Source organism: Dryas octopetala, chromosome 1 (genome assembly GCF_963921425.1).
Source record: "Dryas octopetala chromosome 1, drDryOcto1.1, whole genome shotgun sequence".
Classification (NCBI taxonomy): Eukaryota; Viridiplantae; Streptophyta; class Magnoliopsida; order Rosales; family Rosaceae; genus Dryas; species Dryas octopetala.
The window spans coordinates 19,356,896-19,367,599 of record NC_141366.1 but is presented as its reverse complement, the minus strand read 5'-3'; the positions used below and the strand labels follow the sequence as shown (position 1 = coordinate 19,367,599).

The 10,704-nt window shown below is 35.6% G+C and overlaps 1 protein-coding gene across 1 annotated transcript; it reads left to right on the top strand.

Annotated features, from left to right (window-relative positions):
• The first annotated feature begins 5,311 nt into the window (after nucleotides 1-5,311).
• On the top strand, nucleotides 5,312-6,497 carry LOC147298899 (C2H2-type zinc finger family protein). The gene has a single exon (XM_086253640.1). The coding sequence runs from the start codon at nucleotides 5,366-5,368 to the stop codon at nucleotides 6,266-6,268; it is 903 nt and encodes a 300-aa protein (XP_086109766.1). The 5' UTR covers nucleotides 5,312-5,365; the 3' UTR covers nucleotides 6,269-6,497.
• The last annotated feature ends 4,207 nt before the right edge of the window (nucleotides 6,498-10,704 follow it).

The following is a 10,704-nucleotide window of genomic DNA, read 5'->3' as shown; positions in this document are numbered from 1 at the left end:
TGAAATAGATAAAATAGGGGTATTAGGGTAATTGGAGGGGTGTGTTAAAGAGAAATTTTAAATTTTAGAAGAGGGTAGGAGGTGTGTAGGAGAAAATGATGTGCAAAAAGAAAAAAAAAAAAGTGTGCAAATAGTAGCACTCTTTGTTAATAACACTTATGGTAAAAGCACATAAAAATAATCAAAACCCCAAATTATTAGAATATTCACATATTTTAATTTGTTTGTATTTATTAGGTGTCAAATAAGTCGTCTTGGCCTATTTAAGTTGAGCATATTTGTACTTTTTATAGTTCTCATTCTAACAATATTAATAATAGTGTCGTGCTCGTGCCAACCCACATAGTTAAGACAAAGCTCGGCATGACCGCGACCCATTCGTACTTGTGGCTTGTTTATATCGTGCCATAAATGGGCTAGACCCACGAGTCCTCTATTCCTTTTATTTTAGAATAAGAATATTATGTCATTTTTTATGTATCATTAATTAAATATATATTATCATCTTTGTGCTTTAAAAAAATGAATTTCCTTGTTGAAAAGTTTTTTAAATAGAAAATCAATGTTAAACGAATAGTGCATTGTTCGGGCCTATTTCGTACTCATACTCGTGTCGTACTCGTGTCATGCCGTACCTGATGAGCTAAAAGTTTTGGGCTAACTTTTTAAAAACTAAAAAATCAATAGTAAACAAGTCATGTATAGTTTGGGCTCATTTCGTGCTAATACTCATGTCGTGTTAGTGTCGTTTCGAGCCTAATGGGCTAAAACCTTAGTTCTAACCTGGCTCATTTACTTGTGTCGTGTTCATTCCGACCCAGCATGCTTTTTGCTCGTGTCATGTCGTACCAGTTTCTTGTGTTGTGCTCATGCTAGCTCAACCCATTTGACATCTCTATTCATTTAATAGTACTTCCTCAAAAGCATCTTTTTCTATTTTGATTAGAGCTAGTTGAGATTAAATACTAAATCCTAACTCTTTTTCTATTTTAGACTAAAATTTAATAACATTTAAGATTTTAGATGAATTTTTAAGCTTATGCAAAATGTACGTAATTCCACCATTAATCGATCTACCAAACAACTATTTTTCTTCTATAAACTCAATTGTGACTGCAAACAATCACAATTTTCTGACTAAGAGTCACAATCACAACTTATTTCATTTGTTATTTTTTTAGTGTTTGGATTATGGTTTAAGGCTTAGGGTTTAGTATGTGTTTAGTCTCTAACTTTTAGTGTTTTAACCTTCAAATATGAATTATAAGTCTTAAAACTTAAAAAACCCCAAACTTTTTTAAATTCCAAATTGACTGCATGGTACGTAGTCAAAGCACTGTAATTGTGAAAAAATTATTGTGTGTGACTACTGATATGGTATTATGAAACCACCATATTTATAACACGTGTACTTTCCTTAAAGGTAAGTGTACATGTTTAAAATTTAAATTTAGATATTAATGATTGTACACGTGCTATACCATATAAAGAAAAACAGTATAAATCGATCCTTATACTAGCGAATTCGCATATCAAAAAATTGATCTATAGACTGGCCAGCTAATCTATCCACGGCAAAAAAAAAAAAAAAAGACTGCTTTGTAAAAGTTTTTCCGCCCCCAAAAAATAGTTCACTACAATTTCGAGAAAAAAATTTCACTTAGTATTAATCCAAACTGTCATTTTTAGTACTTTTGAGACTATCGATCTCCTTTTATTAAGGAAAACAAAGAAATAGAGTAGTCCCTTATGGGATTTGTATATGTATTGAACAATAAAAAGAAAAAGAAGAAGAAGAAAAAAGGGGTGGATTTGGGGATCTGCATATCGTTGGGGGAAAGAAGAAAAACAAAGAAAAAGAGGAGGAGGAGGGAGATCGAGGAAGTGACGTGGGTGAGGAAGAGAGGGAAATTAAGAAAGGGGTCAGAGCCCGGAGGTTGGGGAGGGAGGGTGAGCTGGGCTTATGATTTTCTTGTTTTTCTATTATTTTAAGTTTTTTACGCTTATGTGGTTGGATTACACAAATTTCTTATTTTTAATTATTTTGGTTTAGTGATTATAGTTCTAAATGAGTGTAAACCACATGATGTTATAAAAGACATGTAGCACTTTATAATTAAAAAGTTTGTAAAATTAGAAATTACAGTGCTTAATTAGGAGAGGATCCAAATCATCTTGGTCCTAGAGTTTTTTTCTCTAGGTACGTAACCTAGGTCCTAAGAGACTAGATCCAAAAAGTCCCAACTGATCGATATGGACTTTTAAAGAGGATGACTTTTACTATAGGAATAGGTGCACCCACTTCTTCATCTTGATCATTTCTGTGCATCAATAATTTATCTTACCCAAATAAAAAAATAACAATAAATTAATAATTCCGAATATACGTAAAACAAGCCATGATGTTATCTTATTCTCAATATGCAAAGGAGCCAAGGAGAGGTTCATGCATGCTTCATTACAGAAGAAGTAAAGCATATGCTCAAATGCAATTTAATGGCGCTTGTCGGTTAGATAGATTCCTTACACCACTGTTCCAACTGACAGTATTATACTGATGAGTGATGCCACACTCATCATACATACATACATACATATATATTAATACATACTATACGAGTCTTTTATTAAATCTGACATGTCACTATGGGATGTATTGTAAATATGAATTATACAATTAAAAAAAATAGTTTATCTAACTGATTAATAGTCTAATTAAATTGATACTCTGATAATATATTATATATTATTTTTAAAAGTGATAATATATTATATATTATTGATACTCTATATATATTAGACTGTCTTACTAAAGAACACTTTGTATTATATTGCTTAAACAAGCAATACAGTGATATCCTTTCACTTGGAACCTAATTTAGCTACATTATACAATAAAATACACTCTTGTGATTGAGTGATTAGGGAAGAATACATCAAACAAATAATGTAGCAGATGATTATTAATGGGTGGGTGCTTAGCAAAAGAGAATAAATGAGTGGGTCAACGGTACATGAACCACTAGAACTAGCTAGATGACGTCGTGAAGAAGATACCCAAAATTTTGGTAGTTATTCTTAGACTTTACTTTGATTTTAGAAGTTTGACTGTTCAATATTCTTATAAGAATTCGTTTTGAATTTTTGATACATTATTATTTATTTTAAAATCTTTTATGCGGTTGCTCTGAAAATTGAACCATTTAATAGTCAAATATAAAATATCCTATCAAAAAAGTAGTCATATAAAATAAAATAAAAACTAACATAATAGCTAGCCAACTTCTCCACATTGCAATTAATTACTTTAATCTCATATTTTAAACATTCTGAATAAGAATTAGTCCTGAACAGGTATATATTACCGCACATGACCTCAAATTCTTTTCTTTTTTCTTAAAAAAAGAATACAGATCCTATTATTTATATATAATATGATTAGTCTCAATCATAAGAAGGGTTCTCTTTGGTAAGAAGTAAAAGTGAACACATTATTAGAATCACTCTATAAATGTGATCTCTTTTAATATTTCTTAAATACAAATCTATAAAATAGAGAGTTCATATCATTATATTACATTGACCAATTAAGTAGAAACAAGTTACATATAGGCCACCGAAACAGACTTACATATATATAGGCTTGAGGTGGCCTCCCCCGCCCACCCCCCTCCCCCCTCCCCCCTCCCTCTCCCCTCTCCCCTCTCCCCTCTCCCAACTCACATGTATTCGAAGCATATTTTTGAAAAATTTTATAAATGTTTATACTATGCTTGAAAATTGTGAAAAAAATTGGTATAATGACCTCTCCAATTAAGACATTTGAATTCTTAGCCCCACAAAAAAAAATTCTAACACGTCCCAAGTCCCAGCGATGTTGCCTTTTTTTTGTTTCCTTAAAACGAGGGAGCCCCCCTTAAATAAGAAGGTACACCCTTCAAAGAACGTGGTATTAGGCACAAAATTAATGCCCATTTGCAGATACTTGTACTGTATGGTAGACATACCCTACTTGTTACTTAACCAAAGCCTACTTGACGTGGGCACTAATTACTTGTACACAGCTCTTAAATTATGTCCCTTTCTTTTTCTTCCTTAATTAGGTTGCTAGGTTAGGCATCACTTGGTGGCTTGGTGCCTGCCTCACACACTCGATCAGTCATTTACTCATAACTAGAGGCATAGCCTATTATTGTTAATGGCACGAGCTTTGGGTGAGAGAGCGAGTGACATAGAATAGAAAGAATAGTTTTTTGGCAATTTGACAGAAAAAAAGTAATGGGGGGTTTGCTTGAAAGCCACCCGAATCTGCCATTACTCAATATCATAGTGCTACTTTTCTTTAAGAGGACATGAAGTGAATGAGGTGTGTAGCCATGCTTTTAACGTGCAATCCCCCCTTTGCTTTAATTGGTGTGTTTATTCGTGACTTAGTTGGCTTACTATGTGAGAAAGAGAGTGTGAAACCAACTCTAAAACGTTTGTACCAACCATTCTTGAACTGTCTCAATTCTAATTTTCACTTCTCTCTCTCTCTCTCTGACCTTTTTTATTATTTTCTCTCTCTACAATAATATCAAAACCCAGTTAACAAACTAACACTATTAGCTAGTATTATTGTGTACACAATAATAGAAAAGCAAAACTTTTTGCCATGCACTCCAACAGAGTCATCTATTTTAAGTCAGCTACAAAACAACAAACGAAGCACCTAATCATTAAAATTCTCTGTACCTTTCAATACTTTACATACATACCACATATATATACTTACACCACTATCAACCACATCTCTTATAAAGATAAAAATTCGATCACACCGAATCCGCCTATATAAATAGCATTAATTTACTTGTATGAGTGGCGTGATCAATGTGATTGGTTAAAAAAGGTAAATATTAGAAACATCTAAACAAATCTCAAAATATTAAATCCCAATTAATATGGTAGTATTTTATGATCACGCATGTTTGGATCCAATTTAAATCTCTTTTATTTCTAAAACTAAAGTATTGTATGAATTTTCCATATATATTTTCATCCTAAAAAAGAACCCTCTCTCATGCTTGAGGAGAACATGATCACACACTGATTGAAAATAAATGTTAACGTACACATTTTATTGGCGTGCAAGTGGCAGAAACTTTTTTTGGTAGTAACACAAATTCGAAGGTTGGAAACGCAAGGAAGATTTTGGTGGCAGACTAAAATTGTATATTTATCTATTTATGTATGGTTAACTGTGAAACTCGCGCTGGGGCGGCTTTTGACCCCACAAACAACTTTCTTACACCATTCACTATATATAACAACAACACTCACTCTTCCTTCCTTGCTTCCCTTCATTGCTCCTCTCTTCTTGCTCATGATTCACATGGAAGGCCAAGAAGAACAGACCCAGATGATCATGATCAAAGGAAAGCGGACCAAGCGCCAGAGGCCCTCGTCGCCGTTCGGCGGCGTTGGGGTGACTTCCAGCTCCTCCAGCGCCGGCGGTGGTGAAGGGTTTGAGGAATATGGTAATTCGTTTACATCGGCGACCACCTCTGGCGGCGAGGTTTACGAGAGTACTGAGGAGGAAGAGGACATGGCGAATTGCCTGATTCTTTTGGCTCAAGGCGACGTTCCGAGGCAGGTTGAGAGGATCAGCGACCGGAGATTGTTGATCAACGAAATAGCAGCGGCGACTACAGCAACCGCGGGCAAGACAGGTTTCTACGTCTACGAGTGCAAGACATGTAATCGGACTTTTCCTTCTTTTCAAGCACTTGGTGGGCATCGTGCCAGCCACAAAAAGCCTAAGGCCATGGCGGCCGCGGCTGAGGAGAAAAAAGCCGCGGCGGCGCCACCAAGCCATTTAATCACAACATCCCTTTTCGATGATCAGTATGAAGATCAGAGTCAGAGCAAGCAATTCATGAATAAACAAAGCAATGTTCAGAATCACAAGGTTAACAAAATCCATGAGTGTTCGATTTGCGGGTCGGAGTTCACGTCGGGTCAAGCACTTGGTGGGCACATGAGGCGGCACAGAGCAGCTGGTGCTCCTACTAGTACCCCCCATGTGGCTATGCCTGCTATTGACAACAACATCAAGCAGAGGGATAATTATATGCCGTTGGATCTAAACCTTCCCGCACCAGAAGATCACGATCATCATCATCATCATCACCACCATCACCAACGTGAGTCTAAGTTCCAATTTGTGCCGACCCAACAGAGCACTCTTGTCTTCAACGCCCGTTCTTTGGTGGATTGTCATTATTAAGAGAGAGTTGGAGAAAAATCCAAAAAAAAAAAAACAAAAAAAGAAGAAGAAGAAGAAGAATGATTAATTAGGGGATGAAATGTGAATTATAAGAATTATTTTTCAATTTACAGTTATTGGGTATTGTGGGTTATGATTAATTCTTTGAAATTCTTTCTACTATATATTTTTGTTCCAAATATATATTGATCCATCATCATCTAATTTAATTGTTGAAGTTTAATTTGAATACTTTGAGTAAGTAAGTGGCCAGTGATAATTCAATGTTCATGGTTGCCTTTCATTCACGAAAAGTGAGTGACATGGGGCATCTTTTCCTTTATCTTTTTATAATTTTCTTCCTTTTTTTCTATGTTCTTTGTAAGTGGAAAAGAGCAATATTGCAGTGTGAGTGTGAGAAGGCATGGCAATGTGGCATGGAATGGCATGGCTTAAGGGTTGGGCAGCACCACCACCACAACCAAAAGTCATGGATTAGGTTCACTCTTGGTGTGTTATTTTTCTTTTTTTTAGTTTATTGTTATTATTACAATAAAGCTTAAAGCCTATAAAAGCTAGCCCTCTCACTCTCACTCACTCAGTCTGTTTCATTAAATGACAAGAGCAAAATGGATAGCAAGCAGAGTTGGCACACATCCATGCCACATGCATGTATCCACCTGTATCTTTCTTTCTTACTCTCATTTTTTAGCTTAATATTATTGTTTTTTAATTTTTAATTTATAATTTTATGGTCCACCACCTCAAGTCTTGTTTTGGTTCTAAGCCTAACACTCTCTCTAACAGTTGCACCTAATTTACCCAACTGTACGATCCCTTACTTTGCAAGTCACTTTAACTATATTTGAGATCATCAATCATCATCATCTCTCTCATGGGGCCCAGCCCAAATGCCACATTCATTGATATTCCCAAGAAAGATACTCTAACTCATACCACAAACATTTGGGTTTAGCTAGCTATATATATCTTATACTACAACTTATCCAAGCTCTCACCGCTTTGTGCACTTCATTTGGACCCACAATCCATATTGGCTGTGATGGCTCACTCATTCATCAATTAAATCAAGTCTTCCCATCATCAACTATTACATCTGATCATTGAGAGTGATCCTTTTTAGTGTTCTTTTCTTCTTTTCTACTATGTCAAAGCATTTTGCCTTTTTCGATCTATATATGTCAAATTTTCAAGAATGTAAGAGAAAGTGATGAATGTTTTCTACATCATGTATTAAGGTTTATACATGCTGCTTCATGACGTGCGTGCCAACCTTCCCACGCTGCATCAAGCGCTTGACACTTGATTTGTCAGTTTTTTCTATTAGATTATAACTCTAAATTTTTGGACCGAAGTGTTAAAGTCTCAACAAGTCATTATACAGCTTATAGGAGTGGATCTATTAAAAAATAGAATCAAAACAGTAAAAAAAAGGCTACAAATATCACTATAAGAAAATATCAACGATTTAAAAAAAAAAAACACTTGGAAACAATGCAAATGTGTAAATGTTCGCATTTAAAGTTTTCTGAAGGTTATATATATATTTCTATATAAAGAGGATTGTCTACGCACATAGGCTACCACTAATTAATTCTCAATGTATAAGTAATTTATTATGAATAGTAAAATTCACATGCGAATTTACAGTCGACAATCGTACACGTTCAGACTGACTATCACTAATATGTGAGCCTTGAAATCCATTCAAAGTGAGTGTGCTACTTTCTCACTACTAACTTGCACTAGAGTTTGCTATGTGCACGTATTGGTGAATGTGGGAAGGGAAGCATGTGGAGTGATTGCGTGAGAATTGAGATGTGTCCAAATACATTAGGGAGAGGAGATAATCATTGACATAGCTAGGCACATGTAGTGGGGAGGTTACCTTGTCATATATCCTCTCTCAATATTCTTCTCTACCATATTATATATTCAGTATTTCAGTATATGCTCATATCAAAACCAGAGAGAGCTAACTATATAACTTAATTAATACTGTGTGACTTTACTTCTTTTATAAAAAGATTCTCTTTATTGGCTACTCAATCAATCATGTAGGGTAGGGTATAGTTTAATGAAGAAAATAACAAGGTCAATAGGGCTTGCTTAGTGTATGTCAAATTCTCATAAAAAATAAACTTCACGTCAAATATTTTATTATACCACCGTATGGTGAATAAAAGGCCAGTTTTTGTAACCTAATTTTGCTTGTTAGTTTGATCAGAGGACAGGGTGGCTATACATACAATTAACTAGAATATTTCTCTCACTAGCTTGATCACCACTTCAAAATATACAAAATTAAGTAAATAGGTTGAGATATGTTGAGCTTGATTTTGAGAGTCATGTTCCATGGTGATCCACGCCCCAAAGTTTATGTATTTTGAACTTAATTTGATCCAAAATCCTCATGGAATCTGAAATCTTATTACGTGCAACAAACATGAATTAAGACTCAAATTTTAATTGGAGTTTATCATATCCAGTCCCAACTTCCAAATTAAGAAGGCTTTAGGTTACCAAATACGTATTGGTTTTTCATTTACATCCTTTTCTTGTCCACGGAACTGAAAAATTGACCTCTTTTCAATTTTGAGTATATATACAATTTTACTCGATCAGCACCACTCAAACAATTAACTAATCACAATGTGACAGCACAGTGACATATTGATTGATCTGTTCATGTTCTACTGTTGAAAATGAAGGGGCTTTTTGTTAATTTTGGCTCACTCGACCACAGCCTCATATGTTAAGAAATATGTGACTTGTGGACAGTTCTCAGTCCTTACCAACAATATTAATTAATTAATTAATTATATATTGAAATAGTAGTGTGGCGTGCTCTCCAACTTCACAGCTGGATGGCTATGAAAGAAGCTCAAGCTTGCTGGCTCTCCAATTGCATAGCATGCAAGCTAATTATAAACTGCCAAAGAAAAACACACCCAAAAGGTTACTTTGGTGGCATGCATATATATATATATATATGGTCATTGTTTGCTTATGAGATCAGACAAATTAATTAATCCCTCTAAGTAAGCTGGCCAGTGTCCAGAAATGGGTATTTGCCGGCCTTTCTTGTTGCATGCAATTGTAGCCAATTGCTGGCCTTAATTAGCTTTAGTCACACATTAATTGGACTTAACTAAATCATTAAGCAAAATGGGTTAATTTGGTCTTGCATGATGAGCATGGCACCCCCACTACTCATGACCATTTAGAGCCAATTAGACTTGCTCATGTCACTATTTCTTATGGTTGTCGATCATTAATTAGTTGGTTTGGTGGGATATTAGTACCTAATTTGTTTCACAAATTTGGTGGATTAGGTATATTTTTTTTCATGGTCATGGATTCATGGTAGTTGCCACAACAAGTTTTATTAAGATATGGCACAAATATATGTGGAGGCTTAGTGGAAAAGAATTCGTACATCCATTGTAAAAGATTAGATTCATCCTTACATTTACAAAAAGAGTTTGACTCTCCTATTTCTCCTTCTTTTTAAATTCGATTTCATCCTTACATTTATAGTAAGAGTTTAACTCTCATTATTTCCATTTTATTAAATATTAAAGCCCTTGCAAGGCTAAGCGATTCACTTTGACTTTGTTCGGATAGCTCAATATTTGTATTAGTAGAGCATGGGTCTGAAAGACGTATGGTATCGCGGCTTGAGCCCACTTATTCAGAAAATAAAAAAATACACGATTTAAGTGGTGTACTGTAACTATTATCAGTGCAAAACCCTAAAACTGAAATGTTGAAAAGAGTTGTAAATCCGTGATATATATCTCAAATTACAAAAAGAAAACGGTCTCCCTGTAGACCTTCCCCTCTCTTCCTTTGAGAGGGCCCGATCTCCCTGTAGATCTCCTGAGCTTGTCTCAGCCCAGCACCCTCCTCTATAACCCAGTACTCCCTCTCTTCCTTTAACAGGAACTGGTTTCCTTATAGTCTTCTGATCTTGCCTCAGCCCCTCAACCTCCTTTCTAAACCACTTTTGCTGTCAACTCCCCTTCGCCATTATGGAGGAATATGGAAGTATTGGAACCCAAAGGCTGGTTATTCATCTTAATGAATCCCTGGACTTAGATGACATTCGGTTTGGTGTAAGACTGGTCGGAACTTTTTTTGCGACTAGAATTCCCAACAAGGGTGTTGCTAAGGGTATGATTAGGCGAGCTCTTGAGCACTGTGGGCAATTTCGATTAACGTCGCGAGACGAAAAAGACGACCCAGTTTTCACCATCACTGCAGAGAATGAGGGTACAAAGCGTAAGCTGCTGGAGGGTACCCCGTGGAAGATTATGGGGTTCAACTTCCATATTCAATCTTGGCCCCCGTCCCTTACTTTGGAAGAACTCCCAATCCACAAGGTTGCTTTCTGGGTCCAAATGCGTGGGATCCCTCCTATTCGACAGACCGTG

Excerpts from the sequence above, each read along its gene's own strand:
- LOC147298899 (XM_086253640.1), top strand. The coding sequence starts at position 5,366 with ATGATTCACATGGAAGGCCAAGAAGAACAGACCCAGATGATCATGATC.